The sequence below is a fragment of the Stigmatopora argus genome, chromosome 12 (genome assembly GCF_051989625.1).
Source record: "Stigmatopora argus isolate UIUO_Sarg chromosome 12, RoL_Sarg_1.0, whole genome shotgun sequence".
Lineage (NCBI taxonomy): Eukaryota > Metazoa > Chordata > Actinopteri > Syngnathiformes > Syngnathidae > Stigmatopora > Stigmatopora argus.
The window spans coordinates 574,382-601,758 of record NC_135398.1 but is presented as its reverse complement, the minus strand read 5'-3'; the positions used below and the strand labels follow the sequence as shown (position 1 = coordinate 601,758).

At 42.2% G+C, this 27,377-nt stretch overlaps 2 protein-coding genes across 3 annotated transcripts; one reads left to right on the top strand and one right to left on the bottom strand.

Annotated features, from left to right (window-relative positions):
* Positions 1-222: 222 nt before the first annotated feature.
* On the top strand, positions 223-9,845 carry cnpy1 (canopy FGF signaling regulator 1). Of its 2 annotated transcripts, none has more exons than XM_077615558.1 (6): positions 223-379; positions 1,017-1,121; positions 2,197-2,312; positions 7,820-8,044; positions 9,290-9,386; positions 9,735-9,845. In XM_077615558.1, exons 2-6 carry the CDS (start codon positions 1,031-1,033, stop codon positions 9,773-9,775), a joined length of 570 nt encoding a protein of 189 aa, XP_077471684.1. In that variant the 5' UTR covers positions 223-379; positions 1,017-1,030; the 3' UTR covers positions 9,776-9,845. The 2 variants fall into 2 exon arrangements, with proteins under 2 accessions (XP_077471684.1, XP_077471683.1); XM_077615557.1 differs by having other exon boundaries at positions 235-485.
* Positions 9,846-16,533: 6,688 nt separating this feature from the next.
* Positions 16,534-21,452, bottom strand: en2b (engrailed homeobox 2b). Its single transcript, XM_077615575.1, has 2 exons — positions 20,620-21,452; positions 16,534-17,664 (listed from the first exon to the last, which is right to left on the bottom strand). Exons 1-2 carry the CDS (start codon positions 21,086-21,088, stop codon positions 17,354-17,356), a joined length of 780 nt encoding a protein of 259 aa, XP_077471701.1. The 5' UTR covers positions 21,089-21,452; the 3' UTR covers positions 16,534-17,353.
* Positions 21,453-27,377: the final 5,925 nt, after the last annotated feature.

Here is a 27,377-nt window from a genome sequence, read left to right as displayed (position 1 = left end):
TAATACAATTTTTCAATCTTGAAATATTCCTCCAATTGCTGTTGAAACATTAAAAGTTGTAGTTGAGAGCTCATGAAGGTAATTAGCATAGGAGGATCATTAGCTGGACGTTGAACGTGATTGGTTGACGGCCTCTGTCGTGGCGTCACCGCCGTCATGCACGTTACGACGGTGACGTCAGGACAACCCGCCTCACTTCAAGGAAGCTGCTTAAATTGACCGCCAATACAAACAAAGCTGCTTTCAAAATAAAGCACGGTTTTCGTCCTAACGACACAATCGAGTGAACCAGTGTTTTAACTTTCTTTTATAAAGACTTCATTCCCGATGTAAAATCATAAATAGGATAACTTAGGCAACGTTAGGAAAATACTCCGAGGCAAGCCAGTTTTCATGTCTTTATTTTTTTAATTACCCGGAAGTCTTAAAACACTCGATGCACGTTAGTAGTTTTGTGACAGTTGTGTGTCTCAAGTCCAACACAGGTAAACAGCGAAAATGTAATAATTAACGTTTTTTTTGTATCTTTTTATGAACTGCGAGCCAATTTACGCTCAACATCGGCTCGTTAAAACTAACGTCTCGTCCTGTAATAAGCTGTCGTCTTAAAAGAGACATTCTAAACATGCACATTTCGAACGTAATTGCTAAAAGTTGGCGTTCACGTGCGTAAAGTGTAAAAGTACATTGTTACGAGGCAAAAACAGTAACCTGCCTTAATAATGTCATTTCCCTGCTAGTAAACTCACTCATTCACTGCCATTGACAGGATAGTTGGATTGAATGGTCGTGTTTCACTGCCATTGACGGCAATAGACGTCCGGTCACTTCCAAAGTCAAATTGGATCGGACGTCTTTCGCCGTCAACAGCAACTAATGTGTTCACTGTCCTGTTTCGTGCTTGCCAATTTATGTTGGATTTTAGGGTCAATTTTCATCTTCTCCATCTGATAAACTTGACTTCAACCCAACTCGTTTTTTTCCTTTTTGGTAACCCAATTCCTTTTCCTCTCCAGGTAAAGAGTCAACAATGGGGCCATGGATTATTCAGATGACCATTATATTATTCATCTTGCTCTGCTGCTCCCAGGCAAAGAGGGACCAAATGCTCTACTGTTCTGGTAAGTTACTACTCCGACTAAAATATTTCCTTAACTTTATTTTATTTACATTATGTTACCATCAGAAGGGGGTTTTCGATACCTCTTTCCTTATTTTATTCAATGGCCACAACATATACTCTGTGGTGAATGAGTTACCGTATTTTCACGACTATAAGGCGCGCATAAAAGTCAAAAAAATTCTCCAAAATAAACAGGGCGCCGTATAATCCAGTGCGCTTTATATATGGACCAATACTAAAATTGTTATCACGATAAAATCAAATAAATCAGTCGATAGGACAACTACGGAAAGCAGCCCCCGACTCTACTATTTTCCCGTAGATAAAGTACTGCGCAGTGACTGCTGGGATATAGAGTTCTTCGGCTTTCGGCTGTATTTACAAAAGAAATCCTGCCGCTAAATGTTGGCGTCAACAGAGCATTCAAAGCTAGACTGTGAACTATGTATATATATTATATATAATAACTCGGAGCTTGCCGTCATTCCCGGAGGCTTGAGAACTACAACCGCGGGACCCGGCGTTTTGGAAGACTCATTTGGGCAATTGTTTAATTCGGACACAGAAAATTAGGACTTTGATGGATTTGTGGGTGATGATGACGTGAGGAAGTTGTAAAAAAATTTTTTTGCTTCCATTGCCTTTTTAAAACATGTTTTTAGCGTGTGGGTGTAGCGAGGAAGAACTATATTTCCCAGCAGTCACTGCGCGCCGGAACCCAGAAATAGGCTGCTTCCGGTAGCCAGTGCTATTGTGTTTCGATGTTCATCCATATATAATATAGAATATATATGCGTCTAATGAAATGGTGCGTGCTTTGTGTGTCTAAAATACAGAAATAGCACTCGTTACTGACACTGCACCGTAAAATACGATGCGCCAAATAGTCGTGAAAATACGGTACATAGTGGTGGGACATTAACATAAAAAAAAATCAGTTAGTGACTTGCGCAATAATGGATCGGACGCCCGCCCATCATCGTCAATTAAAGTTGTGCATTTGAGGAAGGAAAAATTGGTATCGTTTGTGCCAGCGCTTCCCGCCCTAATACCTAGCGCAACCGGTTTTGCAGCTTGCGGCGCCATCGTGGACGAATTGACTCACTCCATCGGTCTGGTGGACCCCAAAAAAACCATCAACGTGGGCAGCTTTCGACTCCACGCGGACGGGACCATGAAAGACAAAAAGGTAAGAAGATCACGCGCAACGGCTACGATTCGTGGCGGCGACCTCCGAGTAGCCGGCCTTCGCCATTATCCCACCATTATTGGTATCTGGTAGGCCAGGGGTAGGGAACCTATGGCTCGGGAGCCACATGTGGCTCTTTTGATGGGTGCATCTGGCTCGTTGCTAACCTGTGAGCTAAAATATTAAAATCGCTGGTGACAGAACTGAGATATTACATCTAGAACTGCTTTAATCTTCATTTTTTTGACAGTAGACTCTTCTGGAATGCATCCTCTCATTGATTAGCTACAGCATAAGAATCTTTTATAAAAATATTCATTTTTTACACTTTAAAAGTGGTGAAATTACAAAAAAAAATTGAAAAGGCACTTGTTTACATGTATGTATTTTGACTTTTAAATGTGTAGTATGGCTCACAAGGAATAACATTGGAAAATATGAATTGTTTGTGGCTCTCTTCGTCAAAAAGGTTCCCCACCCTTGTGCTAGGCGCTATAGAATCATAACAGCCAAAACAAACGGACTCTTCCCAAGAGCTGTCACCATACGCCATAGGCTGCTAACTTCTTTAGTCATTTTCTGTACCTGACTACTTATTTATTTAGTACTAACGTATTTATTTTTCCTTGATGATGTATTTTTTGCACTCCACGGCAAAGCCTTAAATCTCATTTTACGTCTATAATGACAATGTAAGCTTTCAATTCAATTCAAAAGCAAGCTTTTCTCCCGAAATGAGTTCATCCCTCGTAGACGTCCAATCCGTTTGAAGCGGGAGGGCTGGCCGCTTTTTGCCCGGCGGCATTTAGTGAATTTTGGGGCACGCCGAGCCATTTCCTGCCGATTTTGGGGCATTTCCGGTCGGCTTCCGGACTTCCGAAACCCCCCAAAATCCTCCCTCGAGTGCAAAAAAAAATCCTCCCTTTTAAATTTTCCGCGCCGTCCCTCCTCCACCTGTCGTCAAGCGGGGCCGGATCCGGCGCCCTCCTTTTCGACGGCTTTTGACCCGGCGTGAATCGGAGAGGGACGTCACGTCACGGCTTAAGGCGGGAGGATTTGCCCGGCGCGGCGGGGCGTCGGCACAACCTGCCGGCGCCGAACAATGGCGCCTTTACCATTTCCAAAGACATTGAACTTATTGGCCGGGCCGGCCCATCTCGTAGCGACCGCTGGGAAGTCATGCATTGAGAATGAGCGCACGCACAATGGCAGAGGGGAGGGAGGCCTTCTTTTTGACTCAAATCTCAATGCCAGCCACTTGACTCAACTTTTAGAGACATGCTTATTTTTAAAGTCTGCCTTTTGTCCCCTTTTAGTCCTGAAAATTAGAGTTCGTTTTTTTCCTTCTTTAACAAAATGCAATTAGATAAAGAAATTGGATTCCAATTAAATGTAAGAAATGCACAAATAGTATTAAAATAAGATTTGTTTTTCTTTCTTTAGGTCAACAACGAATACAAGTGAAAAATAAATGCCTAAAATTTAGTAAGATTAAAAAAAGATCTATTTCCAGTTTTTTTAATGAAGAGAAATACTGTATTCTAAAATTGTTAAAGATAATAAAACAAGCAAATATACACTTCCTCCCTTTTACTTTCGTTTTTTACATTAATCATATATAAATAAATACAAACAAAACATAAAAGGCTACTAAAATTGGAGCGCTTTTAGGTCAAGTTGTAGAATTTCTCAATAATCGATTATTTGCCGATGAGTCGATTCATTGTGGTGTCCCATTTGAAAGACATAATGGCATCATAATAATAATCTTACGGAAACGATCGTGACTACGAACTTGCGCTGTCAACCTGGAATCTTACCAATAGAGGGTGCTGTTTCTTTGAGCGGCCAATTGCGCAATCTAAAGTCCCTTTAAACAAACAATAGTCGTTGAATGCGTAGCATAATAATTAGGATGACTGTTTATAATTTTCTCATGTATCATTTCATCTTTGTTCCTTTTTTAAAAATGTTATTTTAACATGGCAAGGCTGACGCTATTCTATTTAAAGTCCACAAACTCCCGTTTGCCGATTTGAGGTTCCACGGGGGAAAGCGTCGTCCCGACTCAAACGTTGACATCGAGTCACCTCAGGCGATATTGGAGACTTTTTCAATGATTGAATATAAATTACAGCATCTAGATGACTCGCGGCCCAACGGATTTGTTTTTTTTAAACTGATTTAATTAGTGTCGTCATCTAGAGGCAAGAGCAAATTGGAGACCAGTGTAAAAAAAAAAAAAGAAATATTAGTTCGTCGGCTGCCGCTGACGGCGATAGACGTCCAATCCTTGACTGGGCAACTCGGTCAAACTGGATTGGACGTCTCTCGCCGTCGATGGCAATGAAACGTGATTGCGCCACGCCAGCATATTGGATCGGGGGTCTGTAGGTGTCGATAGCAGGAAATGAGCTAAGGCCTAAAAAAAACGTATTAAAATCAAGAAAATCCGGAGCTATATTGAAAAAAAAAAAAAAGATTTCCAGTTGACGATATTTCTATTGACACCATTGAAAGCAAAATGAGAGCATAAAAGCCAAGAAAATCCCAATCAGGAGACTTCAATACATCACATTTTCTATCTATATAAGCCTATTTATGAGCACCCAATATTGAAACCTAATTAATTGACAATGGTTTTTGCTAATAACCCTCTTTTATGGCTTTAATGGCGGACGGCTTTGTCCCAACGGGAAATGAAAGACGTTTGGATTTCTTTGATTTCCCCCTCATTCATACTCGCTATCAATCAAATCAGGAGGACCGCTTATCGGGGAACGTGCGGCAAAAAAATATGTGCCGGGGGGGGTGCAGGGCGAGGGTGTTGGGGGGGGGGGGGGGGGCATCCCTAGTTTGTATATTTAGTTCCGGGTCTCCGTTTTAGCAGGACAATGACACGAGAATGAAAGGACTCCCCGTCCGGAGCGGCGCAATAATGGCGCCCTGTCCAATGGGAATTAAATGGAGGAAAGCGTCCCCATTCTGCGGGCCAACCGACCCCCCCGAGCCCGTTGGCCCTGACTGACAGCTCCCTTTCACGGGGGAGGAAGGCCTTTCACCCAGCGTTTTGTAGCGCGCCGCGATAACCGGCGATAGCAAAGATGCGCTCTCAACCTTAACGGGCCGCTCCTCTATCTTGGCGACCAATCCCTTTGGAGCGGGAGGGATCACTGAATAGATCATGTTTTTGGGTTTTCACATTTTTAAATTCAAGACAAAATTGGGGAAGATGGAAATGTTTTTTTTACTTAAATTTAAAAACATTTTCAATAAAATATTCTTATTTATTTTAGTTTCATTAAAATAAAGAAAAAACCCAAAATTTGTTTTTAATTTTCATAAAACATGTACTATTTGAAAATGTGCATTCACCACCAGTCCTCACAGTTAAAATGTTAAAAATGACAGCCAATGATTTAATAGTAAATAATCACATTTATTTATTTTTTCTTAAAATTGTCAAGGTTGATTCTGTTCTTTTAATAATTAAAAACAAAAAAAAATCGCAAAAAAATAATTAGAATTATTTTTAAAATAAATTAAATATCTTATTTGTTTGTTAAAAAAACTTGAATATGTATTTGTAAAAAAAACAACAAAAAGCAATACATGTTTATTCTTTAAAAAAAAAATAACAATAGATTTTTTGGGGGGGAGGGGTTTTATTTGTTGAAGTGTTTCCTTGCCACTGATCCTTGACTCCTTTCAAACTCCCGCTGTGAACGAAAACAAATTTGTCCCTAGTGGACGTCCAAACGGCGACGACATCTTCTGCCGACCTCCCGCTCGAGCGAGATGGGACGTCCGCGTTGACTTTGTTGGAAAATGGGCCGGAAGATCATTGAGCGCAAGTGCCTTTCAATCAATACAAATGAACGTGCAACAACGGGGCCAAAGAGGGAGGGAGGGGGGGACGAGGCTCCCGCCGTGATTGACAGCCGCTGGCTCGGTGGTCACGGGCGACTTGGCCGGCTCGCCCTTCAGCCTTTGCCCTCTCCGGCCGACGGACTTCCTTCCGCCCTCGTCACCGCGACGACCTTTTTAAGGCAGCTCCGTTGTCGACCATTGGCCTTTCTCCTCCACCGACGAGACATATCGTTTAAACAAATAGCAGCGCGGTGGATTAGCGGTCACCTCGTCGGCCTGGCGCTTCTGGGTTCGATCCCAGGTGGCTCCTCACCGTGTCAAGTTTGCATGCTTGCCTGCGTGGCTTTTCTTCAGATACTCCACGTCCCAAAAACATGCATGCTAGGCTAATTTAGCATTGTCAATGACCCAAGGCTAGCTATGATTTGTCTCCTCGTGCCCTGCCTTTGCTGGGATAGGCTCCAGCACCCCCCCCATGACCCTTGTGAGGAAATTGAATGAATGAACTTCCAAATGCAAAACAGCCCCCCCTCACCATTCCAGTGAAAGCGGCCCCCCTCCCAAGCAAGCGGGCGTCCTTCCGGGACGGGCACCTGCCGGCCCGCCTCCCCATCCTTGGCTCCCTCGCCCCCGCGAGCCCTTCCCCCCCGTCCCCCCCCCTCCCTCCTTCGTCTAGACGCAACGGCCGCTCTCCCGTCTTGGGGAAGAGGACGCGGGCTCGGGATGGCGACGGGTTAAAAGTGGCGCTGGCGGCGGGGCGAGCGCAGAAAAGCAGGCCGGAACCGGAGGTCAGACTTTTGACCCGCCGTACAACCCGGCTGACACCGGGGGCGCTCCAAAGGAGTTTTTTTTTTTCTCTTCCTAAACGGCCCCCTCCCCCCCCTGTCCCAACTTTTCCCGGTCTTCTTGGCTTTTGGAGGCTCGGCGTCCGTCCATTCCGCCGCCTTTCCAATGGAACATTCCACTCCAGAACCTGGGTGTTTTTACCGTATTCTCCGGACTATAAGTCACACTTTTGACATGCTTTGGCTGACCCTGTGACTACTTTTATCTTTAAAACTTTAGTTTTTTGACAGATGCCCATTTAGCTTGATGTTCTCCTTTTTTTTGTATTTAATTCTTGATTGCTGATCAACTAAAAAAAAATCGACCTCTCAAATATGCAACTTCTGCTCTGGTTCCGTTTTACCGTGTTCTCTCAACTCTATGTTGCCATTTTTCATGCTTCGTCGTGCCTTTATGTTGTTGTTTTTCGGTTCTAATGATCTTTAAAACAATTCCAAATGCCTATTTAGCCCATTGTTCCCCATTTTAATATTGTTACTTGTACGCACGTCTGTTTTTTGGTTGGGAAAATTGCCCCCAAAATAAGAAATTTACATTCTAATACAGTATTTTCGCACATTTTTGTTAGTGTTAAGCAGGGCCTGCCACTTTTACTCTTATTTTTTCCCACTCTGACCACACACAACTTGTTAGCTCGTGTTTTTTTGTTGTTGTAATTTTCCTGATCACATGCTAGTTTCATAAACGGGTGCTTTTTTGTTGCCTGTTGTTTCCTTTTTAACTCTTTGCATAACTTGTACTTTTTTGGTGTATTGTTTGACTGGTGTGACTCTCTTTTTTTTTGTGGCTAGGTGCCCCTGGCTCGTTCGGAGACGCACCTCAGCGAGCTCTTGGACGCGGTTTGCGAGTCCATGAGCGACTACGCCCTCCACGTGGACCCCCAAAGCCGGCGAAAGGAGTACAAGAGGTTCGCGCCGAGGAGCGACGGCGACGGCGCCGGCGCCGGGCGGGATTTCCCCGACTTTAAAAACTTCCAGTTCGGCGGGCCCGAAGCCCCCAACGCCTTGAAATTCGCCGTGAGTCTGTCGCCCGCCGCTCGCCGCTTCTTTTTCTGTCCTCAGATTGAAAAAAAATAGTCAAGTGATGGGCTTTTAAAATGTATTTTGTTGTGTTGCTGAGTTTGAAAGAAAAAGCCCACTTTGTGGGACATTTTTTGCTAAACACTTTTGTTTGTGTTCTACAAACTTTGTTTCCCTTGTAAATATAGTATAGCATAGTATTATGTACTTTTTGTATAATACCAGACATGACTATTTTTGGGAAAAACTTAAATATTACAATATATATTTTATTGTAGTTTTAATCTTATCCGATTTATTTAGTTTTATTTTATTTACAAATAGGAACATTTGTTCTTCAAAACAAAATGACATTCAAATGAATGCAAAATGAAATAAATACTCCTTGCCGCTGTAGGATTAGTTTAAAAAAAATATATATATATTATTCAATTGCACTGATCGCAGGCCATTGATGGCGACAGGTGTCCTATTGGATTAAACCAGAAAGACAGGACGTGATTTTCCAGGTTTCAGTGCCATTGACGGTGACAATGGTCCAATGCATTTTAAAGGCTTTGGGGGGTGAAAGGAGCCCTCCCAGTAAAAAGATAGTGGACGTCTAGCGCCGTCAATGGCAGTCAGTGAGTTTAACTATTCTCATGACTTCACTTTTTTTCTCAAATATAAGAAATTTGTGATTCTTAAATGCCACAAATTTGAAACGGGGAATTTTCTACAGAAAACAAGCCCCAAACATGTGATTAATAAAAAAAGAAAATTGAGATTATCACTTAACTCAACTTGAAAATTGTTCATTTACTATTTTAAAAATGGAACAAATTTGACTTAACTCTTCCAAAATTGCCATATATTTCTGATCATTGCAAATGATCAATTTTTAAAAATACAACAAATTGGCCTTCAATGGCGAGTGAACTATTTTGAATAAATGCAACAAATCTATTAATTTCTGCTAACCGATTTTCCTTTTTTTTTTTTTTTGAAATCTCCCAAAATGTGCGCTTTAATGGGACTTGATTACGGAAAAAATGTAGCAACTTTGCGATTAGTTATCCAACAGGTCTGCCAATCACAAAACTGAACAAAATGGACGACCCAAAAAAGGGTCAAAGGGCAAAACAGTATGCCAAGGCCAACGGCAAAAACCTTAAAAAAAATTCCAATATGGCCGTTATGCATGTACACATGACTTTTGACCTCCAGGCTGACTCTTTTCTTCTTCTTTTTTTTTTCTGGCAGTGCGAAACCATCGTGGAGGAGCTGGAGGATGACATCGTTGCTCTTTTCGGCCGCAACGCGCAGAACCCGCACACGGAATTGTGCAAAAATCTATCGGGTATGTACAAGCCATTTGAAATCGGACTGCACAAGCAGAATGAATGAGTGTCCGTTTTTTGTTTTTGTCTTGTCCTGCGCTAGCTAGCTAGCACTTGTTGACCGTACAGCAACAGCTAGCCTACGCATAACGTGCTAACAGACTGCAAAAAAATCTGCAGTCCTTTTTGGGTGTGACATGATTGAGGGCGTGGCCAAAACATCTTAGACAGAATGTAGTTCATGAATAATAGAAAGCACTTCAATTAATAATGATGTCCCAACATCATCTTGCTGCTAAAATAAAACATCTTGCTAATCAAATAAATGAATGGAATAATTGGGTTTTTTTTCCTGCTTTTTGTTTCAGATTACTGTGAAGACAGCAGAAACCCTAATGAGGAGTTATAATGTGGTTTCATGTATTTTCCATTTTTAATGAGAGCATATAGAGGTTTGAATAAAGAATTTATAAAATGTATTTTGGCTGACTTGGATTTTCTCGCTATTGACAAATTTCCTAAATGAATTTCCTTTTTTTGAGTGGAGCGACGCGCCGTCCAATCGGATTCTGCTACGTACCTTTGCGCCGGAACTTTTGTTTGTTTGCCAATTTTTTAAGAGAAGAAGACTTTAGCTAGCTTCTACCAGGGATGTTGCTCAAGCGCTTTGGCCATTTAACCCATGAAAAAGCCGAGCATACGACGTCAAAGGTCAGTTGGATTTTATATTTATATTTTTGTTGTTGCAAAAACCTTGTTAAATGTTTTTCTGATTTTCAGACTGGCTGCAAACGCACCACGGGGGCGAGGAAGACGAGGATTTAGCACATCTTGTTGATGATGGCTCATTTTTGGACCCGGACGTCAGATCTTCAACCCAGTTGCCAGGTATGCTTCGTGTTGCTGCGAAAAATGAGTTGTGGGAGCTTGGTGGGACGGGGGGGCGGGGGGGGGGGGGAGGGCCGCCAAGGGCACCGGGGAAAAAAAAAGCATCCAAGCATTAGTTCCCAAAGAAAGCATCCAAATGTGGCACACGTTTGAAGTGTCCGAGATCAATGTATCACCCAACAAGCAGCTGTCAAATTTTAGTGGATCAAATTTTACCGCCACAGTGCCTAGACTGGTAGAGAGCGACCCACGTATTGAGCACCCCTGGTGTCGATAAATGCGCTATGCTAGAAGTATTCGTGTCTGATGAGCTGTTGCAAAGTTAGCGTTTTTTTTTTAATAAAAGCCAGAAGAAGACTTGGAGTCCATTGGGACTAATCGAAGCTCATCTGTTCTTGGCCGCCGCCGACACCGCCACCGTCGCTCGGGTTTCCCGCGCACCCCGTCGCTAGAGTCACGCTAGGACCCGTGCAAAGCCTTTGTTTGGCTGCCTGTCTGGAAATGTTAGCGAGCCGGCCTCGCACACTTGACAGATCAAGGCGCACAAAAGTGCTGACAAAGGTGGTGACGGCCACTCCTCGCGCATTTCCCACCAGCTATCTCGGGAGGATTAGCTATTTAGCTAGCGTTTAAGCTCCTATCTTTTCGCTAAGATCCAAAGAAAGCGGTCAACCCGCTCACCGTTTTGGAGGTGGGGGGAGGGGGAGGGGGGTTTTCAAGATAACATTTAAGAAGGGTCATTTGTTGCATTTGCTCGTTAACTGGCAATGAGTGGCAAATTGGTCACACCTGGGAACGGTGCACGTGTCCTAAAATGTGTCACTTCTTTAGACATTCAACTTGTCACATTTTCAAAGGGTTCATTTGGTTATTTTTGTCAATTCTACTGAACTCATAGTTGCTAATTTGTCACGTTTACTTAACGGTTAACTCGCAATTCATCCCCAAACTGTTGCCTTTTAAATGGTTAAATGTGACAAGTGGCTTTTTTTTTTAATGTTTTTTTTCATTCATGAAATCAGGATTTATCAGCAGTGTTGCTTTTTAACAGCTAACTCACAGTTAATGTCCACTTTGTCGCCTTTTAAAATGATTTACAAACAAAAAAATTAAAAAGTGTCTTTTCTAAATAGATCTCTTGCAATTGATTGCAAATTTGTCCTATTTTTCATTAGTCCACCTGTGATTAATCGCCAACTTGTTGCCTTTTTTAAATGCTTCACTCACAATGAATGTAAAAAGTGGCTTTTTAAAATCCTTTTTTTTAAACTTATGAACTTAATCACCAATTTTTTGCGCCTAATCCCCAATTTTCCCCAATTTGTGGCCTTTTTAAATCCTTCACTCACAACAAATGTGAAGTGTCTTTTTATTTTATTTTATTTTTTTAGTAGTTCCCTCCCAATTTGTCCCATTTTTTTTTCCAGCCCTTGACTGGCGAGGAATCCCCACCTTGTTGCTCTTTTTTTTAAAAGAGTTGACTCCACTGGCTTTTGTTTTCCAACGGATCCTTGAAGGGTATTGGACATTTTCATTTCCTATACGCGTAAAAGTGCTTTTAGTTTTTTTTTTCCTTTTTTCCCTCAACACGTCATCTGCTTTGGCGGGAGTCAAATGGGAGTCAAACGGAGAAAAGAAAAGAAAAGTACATATACAAGTAAGCCATGCCCCCCTCCTCGTGTGGAAGTGGGACAAAAGGAGGCATCAAGACCCCCCTTCCCCCCACCCAGTCGGTAATTTAGCTATAGTTGTTTCTCTAAAGCCCTTCCTGGTCTAAAGGACAAATATGGAAACGGGAGGATGAGGATGGGGGGGTGGGGGTTGCTTGGGGTCTGGAATCGGCGGAAATATTGTAATCACGGAGCTGAAAGCGGGAGAACGGGGGGGGAATGACATCAGAGCAATTTCACACCCGCCCGGGCGGGCCTGCGCTAGACTGATCAAAGGCGGCCGACCTGCCCGCCCGCCCCAAAAGGCAAAAAGGCCCGACACTTAGCTATGCTAATCTCCAGGACAAATATATTTTAATCTTGTTAGAATACAAGTTAATGCCGCCGCTGCCGCCGCTCAGCCAGCCCGCAAACTTTGCCCCGTTACCACATGAAATGGCAAAGCCGCGCAAACATTTCCTCTTTTGGCCCAAAAGAAACACTTGCGACGTCCGGTCGGCTTTTTACGGGAAAAGTCTCTCGACGTTTTGGCACAAAATGGCGCTTTGCCGAAGCTCTTTGCGTCTCTCTCCCCTGTTTTTTTCCAGCCCGTAAAATACAAATCATTTTCAAGGGAACAAAACTAATGAATCTCATCCTACCTTGTTTTTTTTTTTTTTTTTTCTTATCCAATGGACATCATTTTGAGATAGAAGAAAATTTTGAGCAAAATTGCACAGGCCGTGAGGAGTTTAGAGGATTTGCACCCTCCACCCGTCTCACAAATTTTGATTGAAAAATGTTGCGCACCTAAAAATGATAATAATAATAATAATAATAATAATAATAATAATAATAATAATAATAATAATAATAATGATAATAATAATAATAACCGTTAAAACAAAATGGGTCCTAACAAAATGTAGTCCTGAAAATTTCACGCGCAAAAACAAAAATCGAAGGTTTTTTTCCCCAAAAATGGAGTTAGGAAAATTTCATTTGCAAATAATACAAAAAATAAAAATATATGTTAGGTATTCCAAATAATGAATGTCCACAGCTGAAGCCAATAACAATATTTTTGGGGCCTATCCCAAGCAGGCTTTTTTTGTCTGAGGCCGTCCTTGACGACGCTAGACGTCCAATCCACTCGGACCGGATTGATTCTTATCCAAGCTATCCATATCTATTATCCACAGCTATTCTTATCCATAGCTTTTGGGGCATTTATAGGTCACATCCTACTTATTTGAGGGCAATTGCAGGTGATTTTCCTCTGGATTTGGGGTCACTTGGTCACTTGGGGCCGGCTGACTTCCTGTTCAAAATGAACCCGCCAAGCAAACAAAGGATTTCCCGACCCTAAGCCGTCCACGTTCCCGCCCCTAAAGCCATCTGGAAGGATCCCATTCGGACGAGGAAGAGGACCAGAACGAGGAGAGCGTTTGAAGATGAAGTCCTCCGTGGCGCACAGCGGGAAACGCCACGCCACGGAGACGGACGGACGGACAGACGGCTGTCCTTTTCTGGCCAATCTCGGCTTCTTGGCGGCCCGCTGCTTTTTCCAATTTGACCTTCATCCAGGTCATTTGACGGCTCCCCTTTCAAGGCCTTCCGCTGACAAAAGGCCAGCGGCGTGCCGATGAAGGGAAATGCAGATCAAGTCCGTCGAGGAGACGTCGCCTTCGCCGTCGTGGCCGTCGCTGCCGTTCCTTCGCTACTTCCGTGGCCGGCCTCCTTTTCTCTTGGTAGACTTTCCTGCCCTTTCGTCCCCAAATTCTAGTCCCCAGAGTTTCCCTGTTATACGTCTTGTGGGTAAAACGGATGCAAAATAACAGGGAAAATAAAATATAAAAGTTGCACCCAGGTATAGCCAAAGAGTGAAAAATGAAAGGGTAAAAATAATATATGAATGGAACCAAAAATATCTGTCACAATGGCCAAAGAATGCACAATGTAAGAGAAAAAATATATATATATAATGGATGGGGGTTGTTGCACTACCCAAATAATGCACAATGAAAGATGGAGTACTAAGTGTCACTTGTACATCTCCCTCTTCTAGCACAGCTGATCAATCAGCAATCCATCCACAAGCTTGATTGTGCTCTAGCGCTGATTTGATTCAGGTGTGTCAGTGGTGGAGGGAGGGAGACACGCAAAACAGACTGAATGACAGGGGTTCTCGAGTCCGAGACCGCACCGGACTTGGCCACCCCTGGACTAAGCAAAGGATGCGCAATCAGAGTTAAAAAAAATCTTGATATAGAAGTCACATTAAGAAAAAATGCCTGAATAAAGGGGGTGAAAAGTGGAGTGTAAATTAAACAACATTAGACGTTAAAGTTAGAGTCAAATGGGGAACTGCCGACAGGAAAAAAAAGCACCTGTTAATGGAAAATAGGACATTTGTTGATTTACTTTAACCTGCAAAATCCAAGACCGGAAAATACGGTAAGTCAAAAGATGCCAGGATGTCTTTTTGTTACTTATTGCTATTATGAAAAAAGAAAACACTGGAGAACTTTGCTTTGAATCCACTTTTCAAGGATACTCAAACCCTTTAAGTGACTATTTCGGCAGTGCAAAATCCATCTGGGGCTCAATTACCTTCATTACAAATTGTTTATTTTTTTAATTGAAAACTTTAATTGCTAGACTCATCACTTTTGTTTAATTTGCAGTTTTCCCCCTAATAAAATGGATCAACATATATTAAATACAGATTTTATATTTTGTGGGGTTGCAGGCAATATTATGTATTACTTGAAATGGAGGGTGCACATTTGTTACCCACCGAGTCCTATTCAATGACATAGTATAAACATTTAAAAAAATTCTGTGGGCTATTTCTGTCGTCGTTTCCAAAAATACAATCCCCAAATCATTTTTGCACTCTTTTTTTATTCACCCACACAGCATCCATTGAAATGTTGTGTACATATAGGACCATGTCAAAGAGTTGAAACCCCCCCCATGTAAATGTCTCATTGAGCGTCTCGAAAAGACGCCCCCTTTTGACAAAACTGCAACGTATTTAGCTTAGATTGACGTGGTTTGAAGGCAAATGAGTTGACTTGCCCGAAAAAAATCGACGGCCTGGGGGAGGCGAATTCACAGCATAGTTAGCAGACCTCCATTTTGCCATTTTGGTTTGTGCCACCAGCGAAAGGCCTTGAAGATTTTTGCATTCAAAAACAGGAAAATAACTTATGTAAAATGTGAGTCAACGTGGCTATGTCTTATAAATACGACGTTCACATGCTTTATTTCTTCCTCAGAAACAAATAACATAAAATTCAACTTGCTACATTTCGGTGCCACGTTTTGCCCTTAAAAAAACAACGTTCCCTGAACGCAGCATGCCCAGGCGGCAATGTTTTTTGTTTTTTTTAACCCTCTCGTTTCCCTCATTGTTAGCGATTGACGACACAAGACGTCCAATTCATTTTAAATGGATGCGGATTAGTGTTCTTTGATTTTATTTTTTCAGGAAAAAAAAACGGAGCCATTTGTTGACTTTACTAACGATTTAAAAAAATAGTGTTTAAATCCGTTTTTTCATACTTTAACCCTATATAGGACACTCATTAAGATCTTTTTTAATGTATAATAGATTTTTTCCTTGCAAATATTTTTAATAACCAACAACAACTTTTTATATGACCAAGCCACGTTCATTCGCACAACCTAGTCAAAATGAATTGGACGTCAATGATACCAAAAGTGGAGCAGCCATTCCTTCTAGTTTTGGAATTGGACGTCTATCATTGAGTTTAACACTGTCATTTTAATAAATCAACTTAGTGTTAATAGAGGCCATCACCAGAGTGTAGCATTTTTTTTTATTTCAATCAACATTTGATTTGTTCCTAAAAAATAATGATAAATAAAAATAAAGTAATAGAATTGAAATCTAGACCTGGCGTCCAAATATATAAACATCACATTAACGTCACACTTGTACACCCAAAAAAATGCTAAAACGCCAGGTCTTTATTTAAGGTACTTTTTTTTCTTTTTTTTTCAATGTTCTGCCCTTGAAAGGGGTTTAAAGGGTTCCCGCTGATTATTTCACATTTCTTGTTGCTACTCATTCAAGGAAACGACAGCATGACAAGCTTCCTTTTTGCTTTTAAGGCTTCTTGAAATGGAGAGTGATTTTAAAATCCCCTCAAAACAGCATCCCAAATGTCCCCAAAAGTGTCCCCAAAATGGGAGCTTTAGGAACTTTCGGTGGCAGGCAGGCAGGCAGTCACGCGACCGCAAAAGGCAAAGTTAGTTCCGAGCCCAAAGCAAAGACACTGACGGCTCAGGACCAAAAGAAGAACGCAGCACTCATTCCCCAAAACAAAGTAACCAAACAACACACTCAAATTTTGCAGCAAAGAAAAACAAAACAAAAATCTTTGGAATTCAGCATAGAGTTTTTGTCATGACGACGGGTCGCCGTCCCAGTTGCTCCTGCGCGCCCCCCAAAAATATATCTTCTTGTTCTTGTGACCTGTCAAAGGCAGAAGTGAGCTCTCTAGCTAGCAGTGATGACGTCGCTTTTCCGTCCCATTTAGCTACCTGAGCTTTTTCCGTCAAATCTGGCTACCTACGAACACGTGCTTCCGCATTCCGCGTCACTGATCCAAAATGGCTGCCAATGCAGTCATAAGTGGGCGAGACCCCCGTTTTTAACCATTGATTTTTCGGCAGGAGCATATTTTGGGGCGGTATCACGAACTGTTTCGAGCGCTCTCGTCAAACCGGTGGCACGGTGGACGAGCGGTCGGCAAGTCCGCTCCGCATTTCGGAGACGGGTGTTTGTTCTGTCTTTTTTTGCGACCCATCAGAAATGGCCACCGAGCGGTCACGGCGTCGTTTGACGGGTCACGCTCGTCATTTTATTGACGTATTTTTGATAGACGGAGATGATTTGACTTCTACGGTGTAATTAGTTGTTGACAAGTATCGCGGACGCAGCTACAGGGAGGGACAAAAGTGGTAGCAAAATTGCCCCCAAAAATGCGTCTATCCGAAAAAGTTGCAGACAGAACACCAGTCTTCCTGGGTGGCTTTTCTCCGGGTACTCCGCTTTCCTCCCACGTGGCCAAAACATGCCACGTAGGCCGGTCGTCAACCCGAAATTGTCCAAAGGGAACCAGGGGACTGTGATGGGCTGCCAATCGGTTGGGTGTCCCGCCACGGGTGTTGGCTGGGATAGGCTCCGCCCCCCTCCCCCGACCCTTTTGAGTATAAGCGGTACAGAAAATGAACAAACACCCGAGATCAATGAGGGCAAAGCAGCAATTTCCGACAGGCGGCGGCGGGCGAAATACGACGGAACGTCCCGGATGTCGTGGAGGACGAAACCCGTGGCGGCGGACGCATTCTAAAAGGGTCTCTATTTTGGAAAGGGCACGCCGGTCCTGGCGGAGACGCCATTCGGGGGAAGCCGGCTAATCGCTGTCGGATTTAGACGAGGAGGCGTGGTTGTACAATCCCTGCGCCATGAGGTGCAGCGCCAGCGAGTTCTTGTTCCCCGTGGCCTTTTTGATCTTGGCCCTCTTGTTCTGAAACCAGATCTTGATCTGGGACTGGTTGAGGCCCAGCTCCCGGGCCAGGTCCTGCCGCCGCTGCTCGGTCAGGTAGCGGTTGCTCTGGAACTCCGTCTTGAGCCGCTGGAGCTGCTCCGCCGTGAAGGCCGTCCTGGGACGCTTGTCTTCTTTGGTGGGGGTCCGGGCCCTCTTGGCTTTGCGCGATCGGGGACCTGAAACGGGAAGCAAAAGCGCAAATGACACAGCCCCTATTTGAAAGTTGTCCGAAATATTTGGCCCATCCCACGATTCTGCAGCAGGCTATTTACTATACACTTCCTGTATTTTCTTTTGAAATTGCCACGATAGAGTTGCTCTCCCATTGGCGACGTCCCAACAACACCTTGCTGGCCTCCCATTGGCCGGCAGGGATCCGCCACCGTGCTTTTCGCCGTTCCTACGTTTATTCTTGGTTTTCATGGTGAAGTTCTTTTGAATGAATCATTTTAAGTGGTGTGTTTACGTGCCTATGTTTTAGCCGTTTATGTCAACAGCCATTAAAACACGTGTTTTTGTGACTCGTTTGAATGGCTTAATCCATCATTTCATTTTCTTTCATACAAAATGGGTAGACTTTGATCAGTTTTAAAAGGTTTAATTGGTGGCGTTGGAACGCATTAAAGCTTTTGGATGTGAATTGTGTCTCTACTTAGGAAAATTCCAAAGTTACGCAACCGCTTCCGGAACCAATTTGTTTCCTGAGTAGACGTGCCACCGTATATTCATGGGGAAAAAAGTCAAGTAAAGGTAAGAATTATTATTATTTTTTTTTAAATACTCAAGTGTTACTGGAAAGTGTTTTTTCTCTTAGACACAGATAGCTAGTTAGCATTTCATATGGGCCTTTTAAGTGGATGCTAAGGTCGATTTGAGTGTCATTTTTTTTATTAGCGAGTCATTTATGTGCCAAAAGGGAAAAAAATCCAGTATATTTCACTTTCACACCTATTTTTTATTATCTCAGTCACTCTCCTTAAAATGTTTGATGAAATGAACAACTTGAGCTTAAACGCCAAATTGCTTCACTATGTTAATTTGTGTTTTTTTAATTAAACAACCATGAACAATATCCAGTCATATTTTTTTATGAACCCCAAAAACTGTACCATATTCATCTTTCCTAACAAGTTCCATTTTTTGCTAATATGTCAAGTTTGGTGTTTTCCTTTTTTTTTAGCCTATTACGTGCCACTTATTGAAATACTGTGATTAAAATATATCCAGTTCATAGTGTATTAATTTCAAAAATTATTTAAAATATCTATTTTTTTAAGTAACCAAAAAGGATTCCTCCATTTTTCAGTTGCCTTCCACTGTCCATTTAAATTTCGGGGGGAATTAATGACGTTGTTCAATTTTTTTACAACACTGCATATTTAAAATGACCTATTTATTGACGGATTTAAGTTTTAAAAAGAAAGTCAACGAAAATCCATTTTCAATCCCTCCCCCAAAAGTTTGTTAAAAATAGCTGTCATATTGACGCCAATAGACGTCCGATGCACTTGAAGTAAAATCAAAACAAAGCATCTTTCCCAACAATTATCTCTCTTACTGCCATTGACGGCAACACAAGTCCAATCCATTTCCACTGGGCCAATCGTTGCTTGCCCTCCCAGTTTAAACAAAATTGGACGTCAAAGGCCGTCAATGGCAGAAGTTTTGGAGGTTTGGCAGAATAAAGCTCCCGAAAAAATGGGGGAGGGGCTCGAATCAAATGGAGGAGGGGTGCCTCGTTCCTTCTGTTATACAACTACGTACTTGCATTTTTAAAAAAATATTATTTTATTGCCTTAAAAAGCACAATGGAGTTGTTTTCGAATGATGCATTCAGGGGAAATCGGAAATATTCCTTCGACTTGCAATCGAGCGTCAGGTCAAGAATAGAACAAAAATATTGCAGGTTTTAAAAAGAACTAAAAGGAAAAACCTCAAATTCGGAATCAGAAGTTTAGCAGCAACTTGACTATGCGGTCACGTTATAATAAATTTATGTGACGTCATTGGTTATACTTTAATAGGCCGAAAAGCTGCGGACCAAACCGCCCCCCCTCCCTTTTTTTTTTAAAGGCCCATTGTGGGCATTTCCATAAGCTTTGCATTCATTTCATTCAATTCAAACTTCTCTCTACCAAAAAACAATAAACCTCCATTTGACCTTTTTATTTTTTATAATTTCTCGTTTTGTGTTTCATGCTGACTTTATACGGCAATTTGAGACCAATCTTGGATTAATATGATCAATTCATTGTGGGGGTTTCAGCGGGATTTTGCATATACGTCACGCCATCATAAGCAAAAAGTCAAAGTTGGATTTTAGTTCATGAGTACCGATTTACAGAAGATACTTTTATTGTACTTTTAAAAGAGAAATAACACTCAACTTTCTTTATACATTTACGAAAAGTGGCCTAAAACGCACTGGAATTAGAACGAAATACAATTGCATATTTAGTCGATATTCTGTGAAAACACATTTTGAATGTGCATAGTTTTTTATTTTAAATATTTTACCATCTTTCTGTCCTACATTTCTCAAGGATTGCTCCCCCCCCCTTTTTAGACTCCAGACCCTCACTTTTTTAGACACCCTCCATTGTCAAAAATATGCTAATAGAATATTAACAAAGAAGAGTCAGGAACAATGGCGTTAAACTTGGTTTTACTTCACTTTTGTAAGGTTCATCTTTCACTTTTTCGAGTGTATCCTGAAAGCAACTTAATTTCCGGGAAACTAATGGCGCTAAAACGTCGACTTTCAATTCATTTTCCAACAATTCCATTCCAAACAGAGCCATTGTCGCAATATTGTGTGCTTGTTATTAAAAAGGTGCAACAGTAAAAAAAAAAGGGATGTATTTTCTTGTTATATTATATCATAATAGCAGGGTAACAATATCTAGGATGATATAATAATCGGTTTGTCAATTGATAAAGTGATATGTCTATTAAGTTTGATTGGGGGAGGTGCGTCGTATACTGGGAACAAATAAATAATAATATCTTATCTTTTTTTAGGGGAGCATCTTGAGTTTAAGGCCCACCAAAAAAGATTTGTTTTACTGGGAAATTGTCATTTTTGGCTAATTCCCGCCTTAGGTTTTCCTAAAAGATTGGAGAGGACTAACCTGACGAGGGCCGGTCCGAGTAACGTGTGCAATAAACCCAAGCGGGCCACAGCATCTGTTTGGCCCCATCCGACCCCGAGGCGGCCGGGGGGCTTCCGCACCGATTCCCGTAGCGGTTCCCGTCCTCTTCCTCCTCATCCTCCTCATCCTCCGCCTCCTCCTCGCGGCCTCCGGGATTTCCTCGTCTTTTCCGGCTCCCCCCGGTCTTCTCTCCCGGGCGGTTGTCGTCAGACGACGACGTCGTCGAGTCCTCTCCGACGCCCGCCGCCGCCGCCGTTTTGTCCCCGTTTTTCGCTTCTCTTCTGGCGGCGGCCACCTGCGAGTTGTCGCTCTTTCGCCGGCGACCGAAATCCGGCCGTAAAATGTTGTCGATGTAAAAGTTGGTGATCCGGTGGGACTGCTGGTTGCCCGGCGGCAGGAGGGCTCGGTTGGACTCCTCGTCCGGGTCTCGACGAGCGTTTTCTTCCATGGGGATGAAGGCCGAACCTCCTCGGAACCAAATACAATTCCACTCAAATGAAAGAAAGCTCGACGACAATGGGGGAAAAAAAATCTCTTTTTCGAGAGTACAATGTATTGTTTACACCCCCCAAAACGCGATGATTTCAATCAGAAAAAAAGTCATCATTGGTTTTCCGGTTATAAAGCGCTCTTCATAGTTTATTTTCTTTCTTTATTTTTGTGGGACGAATTCAAATATTGCGGGGGAAATCGTTTTTGTGTCGTTTTAGCGGATCCCTGCGCACATTTTTGATGCTCTCAGCAGTAACGCGTTGCCAATGTGACGACGCTGAAATACTTTTGCCGAAGGATTTGCTTCTCATTTCCCATTGGTCGAGAGTCGTTGTACTACGACGCTTTGAGACACGTGCCTTGGACCAATGGCGAGGCAGGAAGCTTGTCACGTGACATATCCGGAATTCCTCGGAGCCTAAACAGCTCCAACCCCAGCGTGTGAGACGTTCGCGTTAAAACCAAAATGTTCTAAATATGACCTTCGCTGGATATCGACCACGTGAAACGCCTCAACTAAAATGTTCGTGAATAAAACGACCTGTTTGAGAGACACATTTCGTAGCTGACTCCATCCAATGTTTCGTTCCCCATAAGTGACATTTATTTTGATAAAGAACCCTAACAATCGCTTCCAACCTCTCCCGGTAAAACGGAATGGACCTCTAGCTCCGTCAAAGGTAATAAAAATCATCCCAATTTCTTTTCCTATTTTCCTGTCCACTCTTTTAATCACTAACCATTTTGCTGTCATTATCTTTCAAAGCCAACATGACGCCGTAAAACACATTAGCCGCGTTTTCCGATGGCACATGAAGGCATCACGGGTAAGTCTCTTGTGCGTATTTCTATCCATATGCATGTTTTTGTTTGTTATTCTTCATTGAAAACACGAGTGACGGCAACGTCTCCAAGTCTCAACCATCAAGAAAACATGACCACGTGACTCAATAATATTCGTCATGACACTTAACAGCGGCCAAACGATGTGACGTCATCACTTTGCTAGCTGTTAGTTTGAATTATCCGTAAATCTCTTCTCCACATTTGCTACCTCTGACGCATTTCTCTCTTAATTAATGACGATTTGTTTGCGAATCATTGAATTGAATCACTTCTTGTGCATTTTATTCTTTCCTTGCGTGTGTGAAACTCGTCCGAACAACACACACTCCGAAACAATGTCGTGTTTATCGTTCAAGAGTGTGTGGATTTAAGGTTAAATCTTGTTGATACGTTTTGAATCCACCTCGAATTGACCTCATATGGTACAATTATTTACTCCAAACAGTGACTTTGGTCGTCGATCGGAGCTTTTATTTGACTTTTAAAAGACTTTAGCATTTGTTTTTACAAGTGCTCAAAATGAGTATTTTTTGCGATGTTGCTTGCTGTTACAATTTACAAACAAATCGAAAAACGGACCTTTAAAGTTGTTTCTATTCATGTACCCGAATTGATTGACTTATTTCGCATCTGCATATTTTTTTTAATGATTGAGGACAATAAGTGTGTGTTTATTTTTACAATCTGTTGAAATTTAACACTTTAAAAAGCTCGTGTCGTTTAAAAAAACTGCGGGATTGGATTTATGTTGCATGATCCTTTGTTTTTTTAATCATCAAATTCGAAAAGAAATGAATTTGTGCGTTATAATTAACGAATCGAAATCATTGAGCCTGCATCATGCAGTTAATGAAACTAAAAATCAAATCTTTATAAAACAATGACACTTACTCACTTATTGAAATAACACACCGTTGCAGTTGGGTGAATTAAAAATAAGTTAAGATGCTGATTTTTTTATTTATGCATTTCATTGTTGCAATTGACGGCGCTTGACGTCCAATCATGTGTCTCTTTTTTTAAAATGGGTTTATACGTAGTTGTCGTCCAATCCATTTGAAGGGGAGGGGGTAAATGCTTTAACGCCATCAATGGGTTAAACAATACTTTTCCAGAATAACTATATGGAATAAATAAACTACTTGAGATCAAATGCTGTTTAGTTTCATTTTAAAAAATCTAAAACAATCATTTAAAGTCAAAATGAAACTTTATCTAGTATACTGCTTTGAATCATAGCCATGTTGGGGCAGATTTATCAAAAGTATCCCTACTCAAATATTGTAATTGGATACAATATTTGATTGCCAAAGTAGCCCATACTAAGTTGTTGTTTTTTCTTCATAAAGCTAATTTCATTTTGCACCACTCTTTCCCAGTCGACACATCGACAACGCCGGGTGTCCCATCCGTTCAAAGCGGGAGGATCGGCGGCGCGTCCGTCCATCCTCTGCCGCCGGCCGGCCGGCCTCCCGCTTCGAATGGATCGGACGTCGACTCGGGATGAATTCATTGAAAAAGTTTTCCTTGTTTTTTTTTTAACAGCCTGCATTTTTCAATGGAGGCTTGGGAAAGGTATCGAGAATCCACTTGCGTTTGTTTGAATGCGGGCCCAGTGGAAAATGCCTCCAAAAGCGCCACGTCCAAAATGATTTGAGTCAATTGGACTTGGGTTGACGCGGGGCTGTGAAGATAAGAGGCGGCCATTGTGGCCCCCTGAATGGCGCTGTCTCCCGCATTGTGCGCCTGCCCAGATGTGAGATGAGCCCGGAGACAAAAGACCAGGTCGGCCGCTGCCGGCGGCTTCCTGTCCGCTTCACAAAAAAAAAAAAAAAAAACTCAAAATCCAGGAGGGAGAGGGAGAGGGGACCGGAGGGAGGGCCGGAGGGGGGACTGGGGGACACGGGGGCCGGGGTTAGGGGGACACTTCCTATTCCGCTCCGTGCGCTCTTCACACAAGGACCCGGGAATTAGCGCCCTAGCGCCCCGCTTTCACGCATCCACCTCTGTTTACGTGTGGAATACAAAAAATCGGATTGGACCGTCACCTGCCGTCAACGGCGGACAGAAAACACCTTCGCTTTCGAATGTCTTGTTTCGCTGCTAATGGAGGCGACTGCCAACTTTAAAATTTGTTGCAAAATAGTTGTCGGTAGAGTAATACTACTTAGCTGGTTGGACGAGACGTCTATTCCCGTCAGTGGCAGACAGGAACTTGTTGATGATGTTCTAGAGCAGGGTTGGGCAAACTTTTCGGCCCGGGGGGGGGGGGGCATATTGACTTTAAAAATTTGACAGGCGGGCGGGCCGGGTCAGCACAAGATACGATACATATAAAAACTGCATCCGTTAACAGTACATATGAAACAAACAGAAAAAAAGGACTAAAGTATGAACATACTCATCACTCATCTGGGATTTATGGGGTGCTTTCTTGGTTTTCATCCGACTAAAGGTCTGTTCACACACATGTCGAGCCAAATAATACCAGAATCCTCTGTGCCATCTTCTGGATGTTTGGAAATTTGGCTGCACTTCATGAAGCATAAAACGCAAGAGACTTTCAGGGAGTTGAACTTGTCACATTGGAGATCAATCAGTTCCAACTGCAATTCCTGTGGAACCCTTTCCGGATCTTGTCAGAAAGGACATGACACCAGCTGTCAATTTTTCCAAAATCGCAAAACCGACGGCAGAATTGCTCATGCAGGTCATCCAATAATTTCCTGTATTTTGACCGCATAAAAAAATAAATAATAATAATAATTTGGACAAAGTCGGCGGGCTGGATTAAAAACCCTAACGGGCCGTATGTGGCCCGCGGGCCGTAGTTTGCCCATGTCTGTTCTAGAGCCAAGGACAGTCCAATCTGGTCGCAGTGGTCATGATCCAAGGCATAGATTCATTGCAAATTTAGATTCATGGCGAGATTTGTTCCTAGATTAATACTCAATCCCAATGGCTTTGACTTCTATTGCCGTTCATGGCAGCAAGGAATCTGTTTTCGTGCTAATGACGGCGATCAAAGGATATGTATACATTCTATCTATTACTCATTGGGATGCAAAATATGGCCATGTCATCTCACCACATGGATAGATATGGTCACATCCCTAATCAGTTTCAAAACATTTTGTCTGTCCATGGATCAAGTTGTAACTTTAACTTTGTATCTTTAGATACTGAGTCAAGTATTGCAAACTTTGGACCTAGTGGGTGAATTTCCAGATCCACTCTGGTGAAAAGAAGCGGCAAAATACGAGGCCTAAGCTAAAGACTCGGCGTCGCGGTCCGGCGTCCCGAAAAGCCCGCGACCGGCCTCGTTACATTCACTTAGCGCTCTAATCCCCCACGATCGCCGCGCCGTGGATAAACCCGGCGGGGATCGGGACCGCGGGGTCCGGCTCGGCGGCCCGGAGCCGCCGTGGCCGTTTCACGGCGCTCGTGCTGGACAAAAGGAGGTTTTGCTTCACTGCTTTTTCCATTTTCAAAGCGCTCGCCAACCAAGGAAGGGATTCCTCCAGATCTGTCTTGCGTTTGATCTCACAGCCAATCCGTCCGTGTCCAAAGGAGGCGTCCAAACTTTTCGAAACTTCCACTTTTAATTGCTAAATGCAACACATTTATACACACAGATGCTTCAATCCTTTAATGTTAGCCTGAATCATGCTAATGTCCCATATTGTTGCTCATAAAGGTTTTTAATTTGTTTTATTTTACTTTTAAACTAGATGGCTATTAAAAGTTGACATGTTTTATCTTTTTTTTTTTACACTTAAACATTTTATGGATAAATTAAGATTTTACAGAGCACTCATCGGCTTTTTAAAGGGGGCTAATGGTCCAATCCATTTTGGCTGATTTATAATTGTAGAAAAATATAATATAAACATTTAATATATAAATATGATTATTGTGAGCACTAGGATTGAGGCTTTTTTTTTCAAAGACTAAAAATATTCACTTGCTGTGTGATTCAACAGGTCAACTTTTGAATAGCTGTCCCTCAAGGGGTTAAGACCTTTGACCCTCGAGAAAAGGGATTATTTAAAAAAAAACCCACACATTTTGTAAATCTTGCTAGCTAGCGCCTTTGTGAAATTTGATCAAATATTAAGAAAGTTAGGTTAGCGCACCTGAAATATCCAGCCATATTTTCTTTGCATTAAAATGCTGCGTAGAAATTGCTACATTTTCATTAGTTGTCAAAATAAAAATAATCTTTAAATATATATCACGTCAAAGTTAGACTCGTAGGGTCAATTTTCTCAATCATGAACTAAAATTCTTCAATTTCCTCCATTGATTTCAACATGTCAGATTTTGACCCCTGAGGTCAAGGTGAGGCACTTTTTAAGTGATTAGCTCCATCTAGTGTTGAAGCTGAGAAGCCCAAAAGAATTTAGGCTGAACTCAAGCTCCTTGTGCGAGCCACGCTCCATTATATTTTCATAATTAAAACCAGCGCGATGTTCAGTCGCTTCCCAGTTCAAATGGAATTAGTGATAAACTAGCGACCGATGATTGGACGCCTATCATCGTCAATGGCACCGAAAGATCTCATTAATTCAAACGTGTCATTCGTGCGGGGTGTGTAATTATGATTAGCGAGCGCTGTTTGCAAGGTGAAATAATGACAGATTTAATATCCTAATGTAAGACGCTAATGACATGTGACGTGTCCAAAGGATAATGTCTCCATATCACACTGAAAAGGTCAAAAGGTCGTAATTAATGTAGCTTTTTCAGATTGTTGGCTGCAGCTCAATTAGTAAGTCAAGGTCTTCTGGAATGGAGCCATTTTGATTCGCCGTCTCAAAGACCTCAGCCGTCGTAATGTTCGTGATGATGGGCTTGACACTAATTGGATCATTTAGATTGAAACTCAGCTATGAAGCAAAAGTGGGAATTTTAATGAATAAAAACACGTTTTATATTTCACGTAGGAGAGAGCGGGGTTCATTGTCTTGTGGGTTGGTTGACCCACTTGACACAATTTGACCACCAGAGAGTGCTGTTTCACCAGATCCATATCGAAGTGATCATAATTGTGTCCAGGTTGGTTTTCAGCAATGACTTTTTAATTTGGGTCAATTTCAAACAGCAACTAAGTTTGCAAGTCCTTATTTATCTAGTAGGTATATTTTTCAATATTTATCCTCATCGTGAAAATTATTCCGGTTCAATGGACTGTACACAGTAAAAAAAACCTCTCCGGGGCGGAAACGGTTACTACGAAATGGGGCAAAAATAGCCTGCCTTGTTTAGGGGTGTCTACGATCCTCGGAAAAATAGTTGTTTATGCCCCCTTTCAACATTAATTCTTTTTTCCCGCTTGAAAAATACTCATCACATCATAGGTCATTTATCAATAGAATATATGTGAACAAAATGACAAT

What these genes read in the sequence shown, in the direction of transcription:
- en2b (XM_077615575.1), bottom strand. Translation starts at nt 21,088, where the DNA reads ATGGAAGAAAACGCTCGTCGAGACCCGGACGAGGAGTCCAACCGAGCC. An exon ending in CTCGGACCGGCCCTCGTCAG is followed by an intron (nt 17,665 to 20,619) that starts GTTAGTCCTCTC and finishes TTCCCGTTTCAG; the next exon opens with GTCCCCGATCGCGCAAAGCC.
- cnpy1 (XM_077615557.1), top strand. Translation starts at nt 437, where the DNA reads ATGCACGTTAGTAGTTTTGTGACAGTTGTGTGTCTCAAGTCCAACACA. An exon ending in GTGTCTCAAGTCCAACACAG is followed by an intron (nt 486 to 1,016) that starts GTAAACAGCGAA and finishes TTTCCTCTCCAG; the next exon opens with GTAAAGAGTCAACAATGGGG. An exon ending in GGACCATGAAAGACAAAAAG is followed by an intron (nt 2,313 to 7,819) that starts GTAAGAAGATCA and finishes TTTTGTGGCTAG; the next exon opens with GTGCCCCTGGCTCGTTCGGA.